The sequence below is a fragment of the Rhinopithecus bieti genome, unplaced genomic scaffold, assembly GCF_001698545.2.
Source record: "Rhinopithecus bieti isolate Rb0 unplaced genomic scaffold, ASM169854v2 scaffold_16773, whole genome shotgun sequence".
Classification (NCBI taxonomy): domain Eukaryota; kingdom Metazoa; phylum Chordata; class Mammalia; order Primates; family Cercopithecidae; genus Rhinopithecus; species Rhinopithecus bieti.
Genome location: NW_016808848.1, coordinates 1507885 through 1531293, shown reverse-complemented (window position 1 = coordinate 1531293; position 23409 = coordinate 1507885). Strand labels below are relative to the sequence as shown.

Sequence of the window (23409 nt, the reverse complement as noted above, 5' to 3'; positions counted from 1 at the left end):
GACATTCTGATCATCTCAGGAACTGGGCTGGCCTCACCGCCCGTGTGGGTCTGCTTTGTATGGCCAGTGTCATGCACAAGCTGATTCGGTTTTTGTTGCAGCTCGTATTCATCGATCTGGTGGCTGCAGGTCTACCGCCTCAGCTCGGGAACCTGAAGACATCTAAGTATAGACAGACTTTCTTTCCCTCCACAATAGCTTCCTGTCTCTGCCACACCAGCAGGCCTCTCGACTGCCACCTACTGGCTCTACAGACTTCTTTGACCTTTCTCTTGTGGCTGATGGAGCTTGCTGCTTGGTCTTCATCTGCAGACACTACAATTAATTTCAAAACACTCTCCCTTTTTATGACAAAAGAGCCCCTCCTGCCCCTCCCCGCATCCTCATCATCCTCTAAGCTAACGTCTCCAGCCTGCAACCTCCTGGCTAGTGCTTTCCTCTTTATGGCATTTAACTACTTTGTCACTTGAACAGTGTTGAGCTTAACTGTCTTGCCCCTGGGGAAAATGGCAAGGTTGAACATAAGGGGATACAGATACTGCAGGGTAATCGTTGGGGTGGAAACTCTCATTGACATAGGCAGGAGGTAGGCCAGGAGCTCCCAGTCATAGCTGGGGGAAATGTTTCCACCTGGTTAAGACCCTAATCTCATTAAGAAAACTAAACTTTTAACTCTTATCTGAACTGGAGTAAAGATCTTCAACTGGGGTTTCTGTAAGCAAAGAAAATAGCCAAGTTATAAACTGGGACTGTGTGGTCAGCCATTTAGCAGATTACCTGTGAATGAATCCCCACTACCACAGACCCTCATCAATGAACACTGACAAACTGGAGGGCTGTTGTACAACTCACATACACTGTCCTTTCAGAACAACAGACGTCAGACTCTGTTAACTAATTAGTGCGAGGCTTCACAGTGCTTTCTCAGAGCAACAGTGGTGGCCCCTGGTCTACAGGGAAAAGTGCCTTATATCTTATCTCCATTCCTTTCCAGTGAGGAAGAGGAGGCTTGCGGACCTGACTGGGCCCATCATTCCCAAGTGCCGGAGTGGTGTCTAGTGTGTGGCGGTGGAGACCATGCCTTTGAACTGGACGTGTTCTAGTGATGACTTGTACTCTGCAGGGGAAACCAGAAGGCAAAATGCTGGCAGCACGAAACCCTTTTGTGGTTCAGTTCTTTATGCACTAAGGTTTTAGGCTGACTAGTGGTTGTAGTTGAAAATTTTATAAAATATCGTTAATGTGAAGTTTTTCTTTAGTCACAGAAGTTGAGTCTGGTTATTATTTAAAAACTAGAAGTCCCCAAACCAGCAGATCTTACTGAAGATGATGTTCCAGAAGCAGCGACTTAGCCCCAGGAGCCCAGTTTCAATGGCCTTGCTGTGTGGTGTTTCAAGTGCATTTAAAATGTGTGACAGAAACAGCACACTCTTCCACATGCTTTTGAAGTATTATAAAACACTTTATTACAAATTTGTCTTAGCTATTAGCAAATAAAACAGATTATCATTCTTTATTAACCCTCCTTGGAATTTTAAAAACCTCAAGATTAAAGTTGCCAAATTGATTACTGGATCAAGAACACAATTTTCCCCTCAGGACAGACAGACAGACTAAAGCCACAGAACTCTGCCAAGAATCACAGAACATGAGATTCCTTTTGCTGGATATGCAGAAATGATAGGGAAAAAAACCAATGGTGAAATTTCAAGTTTTGAAAACCAACTTTTCATTACCAATCCCAGGTAACAAACATGTCCCAGAGTGTTCTTTAAACGTTTGGGATTTATGTAAGATTGAATACTGGAGTTAGAAAGAACTTTTGCCTTATTGAATGCCAACCTTATGATGGATGTGAAAATCTACGACCAAATACTTGAAAACACCTTTCTATATTGCACAGTGGGCAAATGGCTTATGTGAGGTAAGACACTAGAGGGATAAATTTCTAGTCCAACATGGCCATGGTATTTAGCAATGGCCCAGCTTAGAGACTTCAGCTACTGATCTCATCACTTATTAGACAAATCGCTGCTGATCTTACACCTGTATATTAAGCCTCTGCAGGACAACACTGAAGAAAATCCAGATATCAAGGAATTAGGAAATCCTAGCCAAACCACCCCAAGATGATTACACTGAAGCGTAATACTAGTATTGCTGCCAGATCTGTTTCTAACAGCATGTGCGTCTCTTGGGATCCAGCAAAAGTGTTAAGCCACAATGCCCTTGTGCCTTTTAATATACCACAGTGCCAGTTAAACTAGTATTTTTGTTTGTTGCTTTCGGGAGTTATTTTCATTAGTGAGTTCAGCAAATCTCATGATAAAGGACAAGGTCAAGAACTCCAGAGCACTGAGCAGAGAGGCTGGTAATGAAAAGGTGAAGGCCTGCACACTGAACTGTAAGGCAGTAGGCAGTATAGGGTAACTGGAGGTGGGGCCAGGGCCTCAGCACTATGGAAGAGTGTCCACTGAGGCTGCACATGGCCCAGAAGTGGCACCATGTTGCAGGGACAAGCATCCCCACTTGGCTTCTCCTTAAAACACAACTGCAGCTGCATTCTGCATCGCTGAAAACTGCAATATAATATTAAATCTGTTGGTCTATGTATGGCTGCGTATGTGTTTCTTGGAACCTGTGTGACAGGGACATGTGCCTGGCACACTGGCCAGAAGACTGGGCAGCCACCATGGCAGTGCTGGATGACCTCAGTAAGAATGTGTCATGTATTCCAGGTGCTGATCTAAAAACTGTGGCTCAAATGTCATCGAGCTTATATGAAGCTCCGAGAGAACATTTAAAAGCTAAGAGAGTAAGTGCGGGGGAAAGCAGAGCTATTAGAGGAAACCTCTCATAGAAACCAAACCAACAGAAAATGAAGAAGGCCACATCTTTAAGGCCACCTCTGCCTCTATCAGATGAGTTGCTGGTCTAGACCAGGGACTGGCAAACTTTTCAGTAAAAGGCCAGACAGTAAATATTTCAGATTTTGCAGGCCACATCATGTCTGTTGCAACTATTCAATTCTGCCGTAGATCATGTGTAAAGGAATGGGTGTGGCTGTTCCAATAAACTGTAGTTGACCCTTGAACAATATGGGTTTGAACTGCATGGCTGCACTTATATATGGATTTTTTTTCAACCATGCAGGTTGAAAATACAGTACTGGCAGGAGGCGAAATCTGTGTACATGGAGGGCTGATTTATCACATATGTGGGTTCTGTAGAGCCCACTGTGGCACTTGAGTATGCACGGGTTTTTGTATACTCAGGCGTTCTGGAACTATCCTCCATGTATACCAAAGGATGGTTATTTCTACAAAAGCAGGAGGTAAGCCCAATGCACAGCTTGCAGATTCCCCTCAGGCGAGAGACAGAGATTAAGGGTAGATGGCAGATGACCTTAGTGGTTTGTTTTAGGAGGCCACTCCCAGGGCCACAGCTTTCACATGTTTGCCACCAGGGTAGAAGGTCTGCTGACAAGGACAATGACTACTAACAGCCCCAGCTGCATGGCAAAGAAAGGGGATGCTGTGGCCACCAGGCTCAGGCTCTATCCCTCAGCAGCTTTGGGATTCCATGCAGCTCACCTTTTTCCTGTGCTCTAGCATCATCCAAATCAGAATGTCTCAGGTACGTGGTAGACAACACGACTCCTCCCCTCCCGCTGTGAAGTGTAGACGGCTGCCATACTGGCAGTGGTCAGCACTGAAGTATCCCGATTTCTCTGTTTCTGCAGCCTCACCATGCTTTCTCTGTATGGTCACCCCAAACCTACTTTTACCGAGGGCCTGGGAAAATGCCAAAGGTGCTGCTCACGCAAGCACTGGCCCATCCTCAGCAGCATCAGGCCCTGGCTCTGGGCTCACAGGCCGTTGCATGTGCCGCGAAAGTTCCCTAGGTATGCGCAGCCGTCTGGCTGTGCACTCACATTCCTCTTTAAAGCTGTCTTGCATAGGGCCTGAAGCTTTCCTGCTCCCCTTGTCTTGACATGTGACACAACAGGCTGTGAATCCTTGTCCTTGACAGGCAGGGCAGGTCAAAACGAGCTGGCGGCACTGGAGAGTGGAGCAGAGTTTATACTGGTCCCACTGGGCTCCACAGTATGAACACTCTGGGGAGGAAGGAAAACCATCATTATAAACACATGCGTTCACACACATGTGGACAGGCATTGCTCCCTCTGCTGACTAGAATCTCAAAGATCTGTGGAACCCGGGGAAGGTTTCCAAATAGTAAGTCTTCTGTCTTCCAGCAATAACAACTAACCACCACTCCCACCACCCAGCTTATTTTTTTTGGGGGGTGACTTCTGGGAACTGTCTGCTTCCAGTATTTACTTTTTTTTCCTTTTTCCCATCTAGAGAACAGGTGGTAACTAGATGGTAATGAAAGTTTCTCTCTCTCACCAGCTATTCCAAAGCTGGCCAACCACCTCCCAACCCCCTTGTTAAGTGGCCTTCTCCCCTTTGATCATTCCCTTTTCCAGTGGGGACAACACACCTAAATACAGGCAATAACCCACCTACAGTGAGCATCTGCAGTCCACACCCCTCTCCCCGAGGCCTGCGTCTCTCCTGCTGTTGCTAGGACACTTGACCATCTGATTCCTAAAACTCACACCATCTTCTTTCTCCACCTGTTTTTCCCTGATGACCTCCTGTTACCACTGATAACATCATTCTTCCTCACTTTTCCTTACCTTGCTTATCTAAGCTACCTCTGAGCCTTCTCTCTCTCCTTCATACTCACACGCAGGTACCCATCGAGTTCAGCCAATATAACCTCTATAAAATCAAATCTACTTTCTACTTGTTGAGAATTTATACTCCATCTAGCTCCAAAACAGATCAGAAGTAGTGATCAATAAGAGATAAAACCACTAAAATGAAAATAAGACCAAGAAAGTAAGGGAGAGGACAATCAAACTCAAATCTTACTCAAATGTGCATGCCACCTGTGTCCACAGAGAGGTAGGAGTTCCTACAGTCATGTGTGCTATGGATTTACCTGGTAGTCTGGTGAAGCCTATAGATCCTGGCCTAGAAAAACTTTTTTGAGACAGGGTCTTGCTGTTTCGCCCAGGCTGGAGTACAGTGGCGTGATTTAAACTCACTGCAACCTCAACCTCCTGGGCTCAAGCAATCCTCCTGCCTCAACCTCCTGGGTATCTGGTACACATCACCATGCTCAGCTAATTTAAAAAAGTTTTTGTAGAGACATAGTGAGCTATGTTGCCCAGGCTGGTCTCAAACTCCCGGGCTCAAGCGATCCTCCCACCTTGGCCTCCGAAAGTGCTGGGATTATAGGCATTAGCCTCTGTGCCTGACCAAGAAAAATATTTTTAAATGCATAAACATGTTAAGATCACAAAGGAAACCAACTATACAGAAATACAAAATATCAAAGTATTTTTCAAAGTCTGTGATATATAATAAGACGTGCCATTTATTAACACATTATATATCAACTCTTAGTGGTGGGCCTAATAACTATTTTCATTTTGAAGCAGTGATGAGTATAAATACTATTTTGAGGTATCTGAGGCAACTGAAACATGATATGAAAGTACTGTAAATCCTACTGAAGACAAAGTCACAGGTACATTAATACAACTGGTTTTGTTGCCTACATTCATAACTGAAGGAAACACTTCATTTTAGTGAGGTGTTATTGAAAACAAAGATACAACTATTTTCCCATCCAAATTCGCAGAACCCCTGAAATTACACGTACCAGTTCCAGGTTAAGAGCCCTGAATTAGCCCAGTAGTCCAACTCTTGACAGGCAGACAGGCAGGCAGGCAGGGCAGGTGAGATGATCCCCATGTTAATAGGCTTGTCCAGCTAGGAATGGTGAAGCCAGAATCCTAACCCAGGCCTCCTGACTCCTGGGCTAGGGTTCTCTCAGCTGCAATGCTAGGAAAATGGTGGCACAATGTACTTATTTTCCCTGCTTATTCAGTGCTCAGTAATGAACACTGGCCTGTCTTCCCTGTGTCATTTTTCTAGAATGGTGAACTGACAATGTGCTTCATTTCAGTTTGGGCTCGGAGCCCATGCTGACCTACCTGACACCACATCACTGTTGTAGGACAGAGCATAGCGTTCATCAAAAACAAACAACTTCCCTTTGTAAAAGCCATCAGGAAACTCTTCCAGGTACTTGTGGATGCCACCCTTGAGCTGGAACACCGCCTTGCACACTCCCTAGGTGTGGAAAAACAACAGAAAATCTGAAGAGCCACCAGAGAGACCTGTTAAGATGCTCCACGGAAGAGCGGCGCATGGCGAGGAGCGCTGACGTGGAGGACTCATGGCCGCTGCTATTAGTTAGGGGCTCCTGGCTCCCACTGCGGTACACTAAGGAATTGCTGACCAAGGGGTCAAGGCACCAACTGGCTAGATCTTGCCTCCTAGGGGGATGGGTGATGACAGCAAGCAGGGCCTTCACCCTCTAGATCCTGGGAAGCCCAACTATTTTGCTGCCCCTAAATATAGGAAGACACCTGTTGGGACATGTAATGTTACTGAATTTGCTCTTCTCAGGATCAAGCAAAAGGATTAGGAAAAGGGAGATGTTAACTAATCTCTCCCTTTTACATTTGATGAGTCTCTAAGACTGTTAAGTGTTTTTCGTATCTTGAGATTAAAGTTCCTCAGATTCTGTACTTATGAACTCCATGCTACAGCCATACGAGGGGTGAAGGCATGCTTTGGCTGCCTGGGGGTGGGGAGTACTGCGGGCAACAGATAGCTCCACATATGCTGCTGGTGGAGCCGTCTCCTTCACCGCCATGCCCACAGTGCCCCGGGGTGGTGGCTCACCTTGGCTTTGAGGTAGGCTGAACCCCGCTCACAGCGGATGCCCCCGGTGCAGTACATCAGCACTCTCTTCTCTCTGAAAAGTTCTAGGTTTTTGTCAACGTAGCTAGGGAAGTAACTGAATTTCCTGATGTCTGGGGCTAAGCAGCCTTGGAATCGTCCCTGTAACATAGGAGCAACAAAAGGAAAATTATCACAAAAACATACCTGGTAGGAACGAAGGTTCTTTTTGTACCTAACAAACCCTACCTTAGCAAAGAAGCTCCTGCCAGTTGCTACTCTCATCCCCACTCTGACCTTTCAACTTCAAGATCTGAACTTGAAACCGAGGCTGGTGGGCTGTGGGTCACCTTCCCAGGGTCCTTAGGGGAACTGGAGAGGCTGCCAAAAGGCAACTTTGCAAGATCCTTGATACATGTCAAAGGCAGGCTCATGGGAGTCACTAAGTATATTATGTGCCTAGATGTCTTTAATTCATATTTTCTTAGACTCTCTCACTAGATTCTGAGTTTTAGGACTTGGGTTTTCTCTGAAGCTGCTAGTACTGGCAGGAGATCCATGTGGCCACAGGTGGGCACACACAAGGTCCCCTTGGGAAATATACCATACTTTGGGAATGGGGAGATCTACCAATTTAGAGAACTCAATTCCGGCTTTTACTTACTATTTTGCTTTCATAGAAGTTTCTGCAATCAAGAAGGATAGTATCACTTTGTTCTTGATTTGCCTGAGATAAAAACTTTTCTACTTCTTTATGAAATTCACTCGGGGATAAATGGATTCCTAAAATCAAACCAAAAAAATTATGTTAAAGAAAAAAAACCCAAAAAACCCAAAACCCAATCACAACTCACCCAACCTGACTTACATGTTGCTTTGTTTCTTTCCACCCTAACCTCTTCCCTTCATAATTACAACTGTCTGAAAAGAACACTACTTGATGATTATGATGAAATAATTTAGTAATTCCAGTAATTCCAGGTATCCTCAATTTCCCTCCTCCTAAAATGAAGGCGATGGAGACCTGGTAGTTTAGAAATAACTAGTCAAAGAATTTTGCATCCTCTTAATTGGCCTAATCCTAGTGATAAAAACCAGGCAACTGGGATCTAAATTGCCATGTGAATTTGCTGGTCCATTGTATGGTCACTAGTAGGTCAGGAAATGGCCACTGCTCTATTGTCACTGTACATGGAGGAGCTGGGCATGTATGTGGCTGACTACAGGCTTTGTAAACTGTTCTATATCAAGGTCGAACCCACGTTGAAGGCTAAGAACCCTGGCAGAGGCAGGTGTGCACAAAAAGTTATGGAATAAATTTGGAATAGATACATTTTTAATGCAAAGGGGCAAGAAGAATGTGTCTAAGTGTGTGTGCATAAGTGAAAGAGAAAAGGGCAAGACGGGTGGACAACAGAAATGACATATGAGAAAGAAAGTAAAGTAGAGAAAAAGACAAGAAAGCTAGAAGATGGATAAGTATTAAAATACAAAGGGAAGCCTGGGGAACATAGCAAGTCTCTGTCTCTACAAAAAAAAATGAAAAAAATCAGCTGGCCATGGTAGTGTGTGCCTATAGTCTCAGCCACTTTGGAGGCCGAGGTAGGAGGATCCCTTGAGCCCAAGAGATCGAGGCCTCAGTGAGCTATGATCACACCACTGTACTCCAGCCTGGGCAATAGAGCAAGACCCTGTCTCAAAAAATATATATACAAAGGGACTAATAGGAGAGAACCTCAGTCTCCTGGGGCTCTTTGCCTTGTAACTCTCTAGGACAGAAATATTCCCCTATCTTTGGGGGTCCAGACATCTCAGTAGATAGTGAGGAACTTTTGGTGAATCTGCATTATGAGGTAGCCATGCCTAATGGGCAGGGTCTCTGGTGACTCAGTTACCCACGATTCATGATAAAGCTTTACAGTACCAAAGGAGCCTCATTCCCCTCAGAGAAGAACCCCAACAACCAACGAAACTGCTCCACACCAAGGAGAGATGAGGGCCCACAGCCAGGCCAAGGAATCTGGATTGCTACCTGCCTTACAGTTGTAGAGAGAATGTAGTAAGGTCAGATTCTATATAAGGTATTGTCACATAATTACATGGATACAAAAAGAATGGGGGAAAAAGGGAGATTCAAACATGGGACGTAGGCCCGACATGGTGGCTCATACCTGTAATCCTAATGCTTTGGGAGGCTGAGGCGGGCGGATCCCCTGAGGTCAGGAGTTCAAGACCAGCCTGGCTAACATGGTGAAACCCCATCTCTATTAAAAATACAAAAATTAGCCAGGTATGTTGGCATATGCCTGTAGTTCCCAGCTACTCAGTAGGCTGAGGCAGGAGAACTACATGAAACTAGGAGGCAGAGGTTGCAGTGAGCATTCCAGCCTGGGCGTCAGAGTGAGACTCCATCTGAAAAAAAGGCCAGGCATGGGCGAGGTGGCTCTTGCTTATAATCCCAGCACTTTGGGAAGCTAAAGCAGGTGAATCACTTGAGGTCAGGAGTTGGAGATCAAACTGGCCAACATGGTGAAACTCTGTCTATTAAAAATACAAAAAAAAAATTAGCCGGGCGTGGTGGCGCATGCCTGTAGTCCCAGCTACTCGGGAGGCTGAGGCAGGAGAATCACTTGAACCTGGGAGGCAGAGGATGCAGTGAGCTAAGATTGTGCCACTGCACCCCAGCCTGGGCAACAAAGTGAGACTCCATCTCAAACAAACAAACATGGCACGAAAAGCATGGAAATCTGCTAAGACTCCTACCTGCAGGGAGCCGCAGGAAATGAAACCTGTTCCCTGCTTAGGCTATGATTGCAGTTGCTCTACTGGCCCTGAGAAGGATTGTTGGGACAGTGACCAGCATGGATGTGTTTAAAAGAGGTCCCTTTACCAGGTGTGGTGGCTCATGCCTGTAATCCCAGCACTTTGTGAGGCTGAGGTGGGCAGATCACTTGAGGTGAGGAGTTTGAGACCAGCCTGGCCAGTGTGGCGACACCCCGTCTCTACTAAAAACACAAAAAGTAGCCGGGTGTGGTGGCGTGCACTTGTAATCCCAGCGACTTGGGAAGCTGAGGCAGGAGAACTGCTTGAACCCGGAGGGGAAAAGGTTACAGTGAGCTGAAATAATGCCACTGCACTCCAGCCTGGGCAACAGAGCAAGACTGTCTCAAGAAAAAAAAAAAGAGGTCCCTTTACCCTTTAAATAACTTCCTTCAAGTGAAAACACGACAGCACTGTCTAGAGCCCACTCTCTGCCTGCAATGTCCTGCAGTGCCTAGGAAAAGTTGTAGTCACATTGCCTCCTGCTAAGATGGGAACAGTAAGCAGACAACAGCTCTTTCTGGCCCTCATCTCCCCATGCATGAGTCTCTTTCCCAGATGTCTGTATCCATTTCCCCCTGGCTTCACTCTCAGACTTCTTTCAAATCTTTACATATTAAAAATGAACACCATGGAGTCAACCAGACCTTTGTGCTTCCTGATCAAAGAAGACAATAGTGCTTATGTAGTCTTGGTGGCGGGAGAAAAATAAATCAAATCGGAATCTGATCAAGTCTCTAGTCCTGAGTTGTCAATACAGTAGCCACTAGCCACATGTGACTGGCAAGTATTTGTGCTATAATGGTGACATACATACTGGATCTCAAGGACTTAGCATGAACAAAAAGCAAACTAATAATTTTTTCTATTGATTACATGTTGAAATAATATTTTGATATATTGCATTAAGAAAACCATATTAATTAAATTAATCTCATCTAGTTTTTACTTTTAAAGATGTGGTTACTAGAAAATGTAAAATTATGTAGCTCATATTATATTTCTATTAGCACTACTCTAAATCTAATCATCAACTTACAGGAAATAAAGAGGACAGAGAAATATATCTTGGAGATACAATTAGTATTGTCCAGATTATGGGAAACTCTAAAGGTCAAATGACCCAGTTCCTTCAAAAATAAACTGCAAGGGGGGAAAAAAACGGAAATAAATCTATAGGTTGAAAGACACTTAAAGAGACATACTCATGAATCACAATGAATGAATCTTATTTAAATCTAACAGAAACGAAGCTTAAAAAATATGAGACAACTGGGAATTGAGTGACTAAACCAACTAGATATTTGATAACATGTTAAGGAATCAGTTAAAATGTTTTAAGATGTGATATCGTTTTACATCTTTTAAAACATATTTTTATCTTTTAGAGATATCTACTAAAAATATTTATAAATGAAATGGCCTGACATTGGGGTTGCCTTCAAAATAACCAAGATGGGAGAAGGGATGGGGTATAGGTGAGGGCTGGCCATGAATCAGTTAACTGCTAAAGCTGCATGATAGGTGCATGGAACGTCACTATACTATTTTCTCTACTTTTTTAATGTTTAAATTTTTTCATGGTAAAAAGTATAATAAAACTCCAAAACACCTGCCAAACAAATGTCTTTCAACCATTTACCATGGAGAAGATGGGGAAAGAACATTCTAGAGCACAGTGAAAACTGCTTTGGTGTTGAAAGCAACTTGCTTCCTGTAGCAAAAGGCCTGCATACTCTATTCTGCTGACGAACTGTTTACAAGTAATAATTACACTCTTCCCAAACTGCTTGCTGTCTTTGGAAAGAGAAAACAACTACTTGCTGAACCATCACCAAGAAGAATAAGATAGATCACTCTAAGAGGTGAGTCTTCAATCACCACAGCACCACAGAGAAACAGCGTAAGCACTGGACGCAGCCAAGTGTTAGCCACCCCACAGCTGCTTTAGAGAGGACTCATGACTGCTACTGATCACGGTGCCCAGCTTTCTTATTTGTCTATCAAGTTTTGTCCCTGTGAATTAAAGCACAATCTTCTAAAAGCAAGCATACCAGGTTTCTTGTAGGAGATCTTTTTGGGGCTGATCCCCATGGGCACGATTTCTTCAAATACACCAACACGCAATTCTGGAAAACAGTGAGCTCCTCCTTTGCTGGTCTAGCCAATGAGAAACAAAACAGAATACAGTCTTGCTGTCCCATCTCCAGGTATAAGACAAGTGCCAATATAAGAATGATGGTCTGTTTTGTAATAACGATAGTTGAAGTCTTAAAAAACCTCTAGTTAGGGCCCAGAATGTTCCAGATAATTCAACACTGATAAATACTTATGGCATATCTGCCATGTGCAGGAGTATTAAGCTGAAAAGGTGTTTCTTTAGGTATAAGCATTTAATTGTAAAACTGCAACACTGCCGAGCAATTCTAACATGTGATTATGCCCAGTTTTCATTCTTTTCCTATCACTGCCAGCATGAATGCTAGCAAGGCATTTCCCATCACCTTATCACTTATTATGACAAAGTATAAAGTCACTCAAACAAAGCAGTGAGAGCAACAACTTTATTCCCCTACATGGTGTGAAGTGTTAATCTTATAATTCCAGATTTACTAAAAACACAGTGATCTGCTGACCAGGCTGGTGGTCTCTCAAGTGAGTTAATATGTCCAAGATTTGAAGTCCCAGACTGCATGAGCTGTAACATCCTTATTTTATAAGAAGGGATACTGAGGTCTAGAGCACTAGCTGGTCCAAGATCACATGGAGACTCAATGGAAGCATGGGGATGAGCATTCTCCTTCTATTGTACTGTCTCGTAACCTAAAGGGAAAAGCGCATTTAAAGGGGAAAGGGGGCCAGGTGCGGTATCTCACGTCCACAATCTCAGCACTATGGGAGGCTGATGTGGGCGGACTGCTTGAACCCAAGAGTTCCAGACCATGGGAGGACCATCTGAGCCTGGGGAGGTCGAGGCTGCAGTGAGCCATGATCACGCCACTGCACTCCAGCCTAGGTGACAGAACAAGACCCTGTCAAAAAACAAAACAAAACAACTCCCCAAGCCCCAAAAAAATAAAGGGGAAAGGATACTTAACTTGGCACTGCTTATTTCTCTACTTTGAACTCTTCTTCAATAACATGCACAGCGGCAGAAGCAGATGGCTCTAGATCCATTTAATTTTCATTTTCTCTTACCTTAAAATCATCTTTACACAGGTCATCCTTAAACAATGGGAAGGAAAGCATGACTTCCACATAGAGTCTGGTAGCCAATTTGCTTCCACCAACTGTCCCATTGATTCCTTCTGTAGCAATTCGAATCTGAGACACAAGATGGTGAGAAAGAGAACAGACTGTTCTTAGCTTGGTTATCTTTCCAGGGAAGAACAACAGGCTCATGTGTGTCAATAAGTTTAACAGGAAAAGCAGACGCTGCTGAGGACACCAAAGTGTTACTGGACAAAGATATCTGTGTTTTTCTTTTTTAAACTTTTAAGTCCGGGGTACAAGTGCAGGTTTGCTCTGTAGTAAAATTGTGTCAGGGGGGTTTGTTGTGCAGATTATTTCACCATCCAGGTATCAAGCTTAGTACCCCTTAATTATGTTTCCTGATCTTCTCCCTCCTCCCACCCTCCACCCTCCAAAAGGCCCCAGTGTTTGTTGTTCCCCTCTATGTGTCCGTGCGTTCTCATCATTTAACTCTCACTTATAAGTGAAAATATGTAGTATTTGGTTTTCTCTTCCTGCATTAGTTGGCTAAGGATAATGGCTTCCAGCTCCATCCATGTCCCTGAAAAGGACATGATCTTGTTCTTTTTTATAGCTGCATAGTATTCCCACATTTTCTTTATCCAGTACCACATTTTCTTTATCCAGTTTATCACTGATGGACATTTAGGGTGATTCCATGTCTTTGCTACTGCAAACACTGATGCAATGAACATATGCATACATGTGTCTTTATAACAGAACAATTTATATTCCTTTGGGTACATACCCAGTAATGTGATTGCTGCATCGTATTTCTGTCTTTAGGTCTTTTAGGAATGACCACACTGTCTTCCACAATGGTTGAGCTAATTTACACTCCCACCTATAGTGCATAAGCATTCCTTTTTCTGTACAACCTCACCAGCATGTTTTCACTTTTTAATAATAGTCATTCTGACTGGTGTGAGATGGATACCTGTTTTTTTTTTTTTTTGGAGACAGAGTCTCGCTCTGTTGCCCAGGCTGGAGTGTAGTGGCATGATCTCGGCTCACTGCAAGCTCTGCCTCCTGGGTTCCCGCCATTCCCCTGCCTGGCCAACATGATGAAACACCGTCTCTACCAAAAATACAAAAATTTTTAGTAGAGTAGCTGGGACTACAGGCACCCACCACGCCTGGCTAATTTTTTTGTCTTTTTTTAGTAGAGATGGGGTTTCACTGTGTTAGCCAGGATGGTCTCGATCTCCTGACCTCGTGATCTGCCCACCTCGGCCTCCCAAAGTGCTGGGATTACAGGCGCGAGCCACCGCGCCCGGCCACCTGTTTGTTTTTTAAGACAGAGTCTTGCTCTGTTGCCCAGGCTGGAGTGCAGTGACATAATCTTGGCTCACTGCAGCCTCCACGTCCTGGGTTCAAGTGATTATCCTACCTTGGCCTCCTGAGTAGCTGGGATTACAGGCATGCATCACCAAGCCCAGCTAATTTTTGTATTTTTAGTAGAGACAGGGTTTTGCCATGTTGGCCAGGCTGGTCTCGAACTCCTGGCCTCAAGTGATCTACCCGCCTTGGCCTCCCAAAGTGCCAAAGTGCTGGGATTATAGGCACAAGCCACCGTGCCCAGCTGGATACCTGTATTTTTCTAAAATGGCATAGCCTACAGTTCCGATGAGGTATTCTGTTTCATATGTGCTGAACACGAGAATGTGAATAAAACTCCTGGAAAGCCCCATTTGCTATGGAGCTATAATGGTCCAACAGCCAAAGAAGTGAATTCTGAGCTTAATCTAAATCCAAGTAGCTCAACAGAGTCCTCCACAGAGGTCAGCAGATCTAGGATCAAGATTAAGCTCTGCCACTCACTTGCATGTAGCTATGAGAAAGTTAATTGACTTCTCTGAACCTTAATTTCTTTATATGAGTAAAAAGGGAACTAAAGAGCACCAGAAATTAAAAGAATTGCTGAGGAGATACTACCAAAATCCTAAAGCACAGAGCACATCTGAGGGCAGAGGGCATACATCAGCATGTATCTCTGCATGGTGTTTGGAGGAGAGCCCACCACTGCAAACCCATCCACTGAAATACAAGTTCCACATGGGTTTGTGTCTGTTTTGCTCACCAGCATATCCCCTAGAACAGTGCCCGCCACACAGTAGGCACTCAATACATATTTGTTGAATAAATGAATGTGTATTCGTATTTGGGGCTCTTTGGCATCTCAAGCCCCATATTCTCTTTGAAATGCTGCCCTGGTTAGGGGACATTAGAGCCTGGGGTAAGGCCCCAGCCTTAAGGGGCACTGCTCTGGGGGCCCTGCAGAGTTGGTTGTTTTCATACTACAAAATCCTGTGGATGAGTTTAAAGATGGATCATCTTTAAAGGGAACTGAGCTCTCTAAAGAAAAGTGCTAGCAAGCGCAGCACATGTGGCATCATGGCACCGTCTGGAAAAAGAGATGATTTAACTCAAGGTCCTATATTGTTCTAGTCATATAATACTGGTATCTACCAGTACTTGGTAATTTGAAAATTTTTAATGGCTGCCCTTTTTTAGGGTCCAGAGAAGACACATGAGTTGATGCCTCACTTGATCAACTCTTTAAGGTATGGATATAAAACAAGATTCATGGCACAAGCCAATGCCAACTCACTGGTAGTCGTATATAATTTTAAACTTCGAAAGTTAACATAAAAGACACAAACATATGCATGTGTGTAATGTAATCAGAGACTATTTTAGGAAAATAAAAGCCACTGATAACCCTACATACCTAGATGATCCTTACTAACATTTTGGTATACATAACCTTCCATGTTTATACACACACTTCTGGTTTTGTTATGAACATGCATTCATTCCTTCATTCTATCTTCTCCAAATATCTACTGAGGGTCTACTACATGCTAAGCTCTGTTCCAGCACTGAGAATACATCAATTAATTAAGACCAAAGTTCCTGTCCTCATGAAGCTTATGAATGAAGATTATACTTTCAGATACTAATCAATTCTTTGGAAAGCAGAAAGGGATAGAACGTGATGAGATCTGGAGAGGACTACTTCAGACTAGAGCTCTAAGGAGACAATATGTGAGCCGAGATCTGAAGTGGGGTATGCGCCATATAAAGGTGCGGGGGAAGAGCCCTCTAGAGAGGAAGGAAACAGCAAATGTCAGTACCCTGAGCCAATAAATGATCCTGGTAGGTTCTAGAAAATTAAGAAGCAACTTGGAATCACACCTCTATGTACAGTACTGTAAAATGTTTTCCAGAGTTCCATGACAAAGATTCCAGATCACATCCAGACTCCTTGAGAAACAGTGCTGCAGTTTAGTAAAGCCAGTTCTGGGCACGGGAGAGGGAAGCAGGAAGCCCATGACATCTCTGCTACACAGGCTACTGTCCCCACTACGAACTTATAGTGGACTACATAGAAAAATAGAGCCCAATCAGTGTAAGAGTTAGAAAACCCACTCCAAAATAGTTTCTGACTACAGCAGGTAAGACGAAGTATGTACATCTAAGCACCTCGCTTTGGGTAGGCTAGTAGATTCTTTTCTAATTTATTTTAATCTCAGAACCCAAAGAAAAGACAAGTACATCTGCTCCCTACATAGCTAGGGCAGAGCATGCTCTAAACTCATGCACTAGACTTTGAACCCCCAGGATTCTCTAACAGAAATCCTTCAAAGCTCCTTAGTGAGGAAGGCCTTACATGAAAGAAATTGAGAACAATTAGCATTTATTCAAGCATTTATTCAGCACTTGCTATGAGACAGAAGCATTACATTATAATCCTGAAAGGCAGATATCATAATCCCCATTTTACAGAAAAGGAAACAAAAGCTAGAGAAATCAATTAACTTGCCCAAAGGTACAGGTGATAGCTGGTAAATCTGGGATTCAAAACCAGATCTTACTGGCTCCCAATCTTATCACTTTTCCTTTCTAAAGCCTTCAATGTACCCCTTCAAATTTTTTGAGGCAGTAAGGAACACACAGCAATAGGGTAGAGGCTTTTTTCCCATAATTTCACAACTGTCAAGTTCTTCTATTTCCCTACTTAGGCACCGATATTCTGCCAAATCTCCAAACACAAAACTCTCATTAAACGGGCATGTATCCTTGACACCTAGGAATTTGTATCCGAGATCTAGGCAAGTACTGCCACCTTATGGGTAAGATCCCTCATTGCTAATTTAGCACTTGGGTTGGGCCAAGAATAATAATCTGCCTCTAAACCAAGAGGTTGTTTTCATACCTTGTACATTCAGGTTTACTGTGAGAATATCCATCTTTCAGGGTGTGGAAGTTTTCTGAATAGGAATGGTGATGAATGTATTCATTCTACAAATAAATATTATTTATTTATTTACACCAGGAATTGTGCTAGGAATTAGGGATACAGTGGTTGAAAAAAATATAGCTTTTCGCTTTAGGAGCTTACAGACTATGGGAGGTCACAGATATTAAAATAAAAGTTACAAATGGACAAATACTATGAAAAATAATTACAAGATGCCATGAGAGAGTGCACTGGGAGAAATGAATTTCGATTGACAGGAAAGGTCTCTTTGAGGAAGTGTCGTGAAAATTGAGAACTAAGCTTGAGTAAAAGCCAGACTAAGCAACAGAGTGGGTGTAACAGAGCTCCCTGAAGATAGTTTGCTTGTAAAAAGGCCCAAGGACAGCAAAGAACTCGGTGGGTCCCAAAATACTGAAAGACCATGTTGCTGGAGTATAATGAGCAAAGAACAGTATCAGACGAGAGGAAAAAGTAAGAAGGGGCCAACTCACGCAGGAACCTAAGGGCATTTTTAAGGCACTGGTTTTCCTCCACATGAACTGGAAGTGGCAGCCACTGAAAGAGTTTGAGGAAGGAGTGATATGATTTTATTTACCTTTTAGGATCATTATGGCTGTGTGGAGAACGGATTAAGTGGCAGGCAGGGATGGCAAGTAATTTGAAAGCTACTGCATGGACTGGGTAAGAGAGGGTGGTGGCTTCGTCTAAAGTGATGACTGTGGAAGAGAGAAGGGAATGGAATTAAGGAATATTTGAAGAGGTGGAAATGGCAGGACTTGGTGATGAACTGAATGAGGTAAATGAAATCATTATCTATTAGAAAACATGGATGTGAAAAATATCACTGATTGATCAATTCAGACCTGGGCCATATGTTGGGAAAGATGAAACAAAGCAGCGCAGTGTCATAACTAAAGGAGGTTTCAGGGGGAAACTAGTTCACTTCCTTTTGATTTAAATTTTGAAAATCATATAAAAGACATAGACATATGCATATGTGTAATGTTATCAGAGAATATTTTAGGAAGATAAAAACCATCAATAACCCTACATGCCTAGATAATCCTTACTAACATCTTGGTACACACAACCTTCCATGCTTATACATGCACTTCTGGTTTTGTCATGAACATGCATTCATTCCTTCATTCTATCTTCTCCAAATATCTACTGAGGGTCTACTACATGCTAAGCTCTGTTTCAGCACTGAGAATACATCAATTAATTAATACCAAAATTCCTGTCCTCATGAAGCTTATAAATGAAAATTATACTTTCAGATACTAATCAATTCTTTGAAAAGCAGAAAGGGATAGAACGTGATGAGATCTGGAGAAGGCTACTTCAGACTGGAGCTCTAAGGAGACAATATGTGAGCCGAGATCTGTGCTGCATGTGAAGGTGCAAGGGAAGGAGCAACAATATGTGCGGCCCATTAGGGTGAAACGCGGCTGCAAGCGAAGCCCACTCTAGGAGAGGAAGCAAACAGCAAATGTCAGTACCCTGAGCTGGTACCTGACCCTGGCAGGTTCTAGAAAAATAAGAAGCAACTTGGAATCACACCTCTATGTTCTATAAAATGTTTTTCCAGTTAATATATCATGAACATTTCCCTATACCAGGCTTGGCAAATTATCCTTGCTTTTGCATATAGTTTTATTCAAACACAGCCATCCAATTCTTTTACATATTATCTATAGTTGCTCTCATGCTATAATAATACTGAATAGTTTTTTGTGCAAAACCTAAAATATCTACTATCTGGTTCTTCAAGAAAAAGTTTGCTGACTCCTGGTTTATGCTAGTAAATATTCTTATAAAATATGATGTTAATAGCTGCCTAATATTTTACTTAAATGCCCAGTAGAATTTCCTTAACTTCTAAGAACTCAAGAGTGAATCTTTTTTATAATGAGCACAGCATTTGCAATCCAAGGTTGGCAGGCAAGATGAACCCAGTGAAGGAAGGAATATAGGAGAAGGTGTTACCTTGCCTGTGAGGTGCAGGTGCTGACACAGAGCTGTTTGCCAGGCACAGATCCACTGGGGATCCTCCAGGTCACGGTAGCAGTAATAAAGGAGCACCTCCCCTTCTTCATTGCCCTGGCCACTATAAAATGAAAATCCGAGGCAAAGAGCATTTGAGTCGCTGACATAAGAAAGTCATAATTCATACAGTACACAAGGGAAGGCTAAGATGAAGACACTCATGCCTGCCTTTGCTCTGATTATTGTTCTCCTGAAACGAAAAGCAACTTCTTTTTATATTTGCTCTACAGAAGACAGTATCTGCACTGAACTTACTTTACAAAAAGTGAGTTTACTTTGATCCCTCATTTAATGGTCACATCCAAGAGACAGGTATCAGTAACTCCAATTCATAGAAAAGTTAGAAATTTGGTTCCATTTTGGCTTATCCTCTCACATAAGGCAGTATCTGTATGTATCATCATACAAAAAAGTTTCACTTCCATTTTTTCTTTTTTTTTTGAGACGGAGTCTCCCTCTGCCGCCCAGGCTGGAGTGCAGTGGCCGTGGCCGGATCTCAGCTCACTCCAAGCTCCACCTCCTAGGTTTACGCCATTCTCCTGCCTCAGCCTCCCGAGTAGCTGGGACTACAGGCGCCCGCCACGTCGCCCGGCTAGTTTTTTGTATTTTTTTTTTTTTAGTAGAGATGGGGTTTCACCGTGTTAGCCAGGATGGTCTCGATCTCCTGACCTCGTGATCCGCCCGTCTCAGCCTCCCAAAGTGCTGGGATTACAGGCTTGAGCCACCGCGCCTGGCCCCCATTTTTTCTTATAACCCTCTTTCTATGATGCAGGTTATTATTATCCCCATTTTACAGCTGAATAAATTAAGGCCAATTCCTCCCAAGTCAGACAGCCAGAAAGTGATAGTAAGGACTTAAACGCCAGTCTTCTGACACCAGATCTATACTCCTTCTACTGCACTGTGCTGTCATACTAACTAGCTGGGCAGGTCTTTCATCACTTCTGGGCCTTGGTTTCCTCATATGTAAAATGAGAGAACGGAAATAAACTATATTTTCCAAAGTGTGTTACGAAGCTGTTCTATAAAAACATATTTGGAAACCCTACAGACAGCATCTCCCTACTTAAGAATCCCAGCAAAAGCCTCTTAAAGGCTCTGAGAAGTCTTGCAGTAACAACATTTTGACTGAGTGCTTCCCAAATTTGTCTTTAATACCCCTTTTTTCAATACCTTGTTAGTATCCTCTAGAACTAGTGTTCCACAGAACATATTTTAGGGAATGTTACAGTACAGGACAATTAAGGTACTATCCAGCTCTGGAGTCTGATTCTCTCATCAACAGCCTCATCATATTTCAGGACCTAATCTCCTCCATGCTTTCCATGCTCCTCCATGAAACCTTCTTGTCTATTTTAGACCCTATTTGCCTTTCTCTAAGTTCCTATAACAAATTATTCTCTGTACCATACAATTCAACTGATAATTATGTAACCTGTATCATCTGCTAATTATCTCATGTGTCTTTTTCTTTGTTTCTCTAACTACTAAGTAACTTCCCTGAAGTGTGTGGCCATATGAAATGGAAAGGCCATATCTGTATAGAACAGTGTAGTTCACAACTGCTCATACTATCACCATCCTATTATATAACTCATTCTGCAGTACTGGGAGGTAGGCAAGGCAGGCATTATTATTCCAATTTTAGAGGTGAGGAAATGAAGGTACAGAAAGTTTTAGTGACAAGCTCAAATGTGACTTCTACTTAAATTTGCTTTCTTTCTGCTTTCCAATAAGCAAAAGAGAATGTGCTACTGAGTAGTAATTACAAAAATTTATCAAATTTGGACTACAGTTGACCCGTGAGTAACACAGGTTTGAACTGGGTGGGTCCACTTATTTGCAGATCTTTTTGTGCCTCTAGCACTCATGAGGCAACAAGACCAATCCCTCTTCCTCCTCAGTCTACTCAATATGAGGGTGATAAAGACCTTTATGATGAGCCACTTCCACTGAAAAAACAGTAAATATATATTACGATTTTCTTTTCCTTTTTTTTGTAGGGACAGGGTCTTGCTATGTTGCCCAGACTGGTCTTGAACTCCTGGCCTAATGTGATCTTCCTGCCTTGGCCCTCCACAGTGCTGGGATTATAGGCATGAGTCACTGCACCTGGCCTCTTATGATTTTCTTAATAACATTTTCTCTAGCTTACTTTAATACAGTACACAGTATATAATATACGTAATACAGAAAAACGTGTTCATTGACTGTTTACATTATTGGTAAGGCTTCAGTCAACAAGAGGCTATTAGTAAAGTTTTGGGGGAGTTAAAAGTTATATGTGAATTTTCAACTGCCCCTAATCCTTGGATTCCTGACCTCGCGTTGTTCAAGGGTCAACTGTATTTCTCTTTACTGAATAGTTCAAGAATTGCTTAAAGTCAGAAATTTGTCCTCTGGAATTCTGCAATATGACTTGGTGAGTTTTTCAGAGCCAGGATCTAAACATCTAATCCTATGATTCAGTTTTAAAAGTTAATATACTTCCTAAAACATATTCAGCTCAGAAAACTGTATTTGGCAATAAAAACCTGATATTGTTTGGCTGTGTCCCCACCCAAATCTCATCTTGAATTGTAACTCTCATAATTCCCACGTGTCACTGGAGGAATGCAGTGGGAGGTAATTGAATCATGGGGGTAGGTCTTTCCCATGCTGTTCTCAGTGAATACGTCTCATGAGAGTTGATGGTTTTAAAAATGGGAGTTTCCCTGTACAAGCTTTCTCTTTGCCTGCTGCCATCCATGTAAGATGTGACTTGCTCCTCCTTGCCTTTCACCATGATTGTGTGGCCTCCCCTGCCATGTGGAATTATAAGTCCATAAAACCTCTTTCTTTTGTAAATTGCCCAGTGTTGGGTATGTCTTTATCAGCAGCATGAAAATGAACTAATACAATAAATTGGTACTAGTAGAGTGGGGTGCTGCTGAAAAGATACCCAAAAAGGTGGAAGTGATTTTGGAACTAGGTAACAGGCAGAGGTTGGAACAGTTTGGAGGGCTCAGAAGAAGACGAGAAAATGTGGGAAAGTTTGGAACTCTCCAGAGACTTGTTGAATGGCTTTAACCAAAATGCTGATAATGATAAGGACAATGAACTTAAGGCTGAGGTGGTCTCAGATAGAGATGAGGAACTTCTTGGGAACTGGAGCAAAGATGACTCTTGTTATGTTTTAGCAAAGAGACTGGTGGCATTTTGCCCCACCCTAGAGATTTGGGGGAACTTTGAACTTGAGAGAGATGATTTAGGGTATCAGCAAAGCATTCAAAAGGTGACTTGGGTGCTGTTAAAGGCATTCAGTTTTATAAGGGAAGCAAAGCATGAAAGTGCAAAAAATTTGCAGTCTGACAATGCAGTAGAAAAGGAAATCCCATTTCTGAGGAGAAATTCAAACTGGCTACAGAAATTTGCATGAGTAATGTGGAGCCAAATGTGAATCCCCAAGACAACAGGGAAAATGTCTCCAGGGCATGTCAGAGGTTCTCATGACAGCCCCTCCTATCACATGCCTTGTTGCGGGAAGTCAGGGACCCCGAACGGAGGGACCGGCTGAAGCCATGGCAGAAGAACATAACTTGTGAAGATTTCATGGACATTTATTAGTTCTCCAAATTAATACTTTTATAATTTTTTACACCTGTCTTTACTGCAATCAGGAAACATAAATTGTGAAGATTTCACGGACATTTATCACTTCCCCAATCAATAATCTTATAATTTCCTATGCCTGTCTTTAATCTCTTAATCCCATCATCTTCATAAGCTGAGGATGTATGTTGCCTCAGGATCCTGTGATGATTGCATTAACTGCACAAACTGTTTGTAAAACATATGTGTTTGAACAATATGAAATCTGGGCACCCTGAAAAAGAACTGGATAACAGCAGGGCTGGGCAGAACAGAATCATATTTTTCTTATTGCAGAAAACGAGTAGGAGAAATATCGCTGATTTCTTTTCCCAGTAAGGAATAACCCTGGGAAGGGAATGCATTCCCGGGGGTGCCTACGTACAGCCGCTCTGCGGGGTGTCCCTCATACAGCTGAAGATAAGGGATGAAACACACCCTGGTCTCCTGCAGTGCCCCCAGGCTTGCTAGGATCAGGGAATTTCAGCTTGGCAAATTCTAGTCAGACCGGTTCTCTGCTCTTGAACCCTGTTTCCTGTTAAGACATTTATCAATGACAATGCGTGC

At 42.9% G+C, this 23409-nt stretch overlaps 2 protein-coding genes across 3 annotated transcripts in view; one reads left to right on the top strand and one right to left on the bottom strand.

The window, feature by feature from the left end:
- The window catches only part of TMOD1 (tropomodulin 1), a 93690-nt gene extending 90596 nt beyond the window's left edge, over positions 1–3094 (top strand). Inside the window, exons 10-11 of one of the 2 annotated variants that reach the window (XM_017887564.1) lie at positions 102–166; positions 995–3094. In XM_017887564.1, the coding sequence (XP_017743053.1) occupies positions 102–166 (65 nt within the window). In that variant the 3' untranslated portion in view covers positions 995–3094. The remainder of the gene's footprint in view (positions 1–101; positions 167–994) is intronic. The other variant, XM_017887563.1, reaches the window with a different exon arrangement.
- TSTD2 (thiosulfate sulfurtransferase like domain containing 2) overlaps positions 1439–23409 on the bottom strand; it is a 34093-nt gene continuing 12122 nt past the window's right edge. Inside the window, exons 4-10 of the mRNA XM_017887561.1 lie at positions 19153–19273; positions 12846–12971; positions 11702–11807; positions 7492–7610; positions 6831–6989; positions 6074–6212; positions 1439–4117 (exon numbers count right to left, since the gene is read on the bottom strand). Coding sequence (XP_017743050.1) covers positions 3819–4117; positions 6074–6212; positions 6831–6989; positions 7492–7610; positions 11702–11807; positions 12846–12971; positions 19153–19273 — 1069 coding nt within the window. The 3' untranslated portion in view covers positions 1439–3818. The remainder of the gene's footprint in view (positions 4118–6073; positions 6213–6830; positions 6990–7491; positions 7611–11701; positions 11808–12845; positions 12972–19152; positions 19274–23409) is intronic.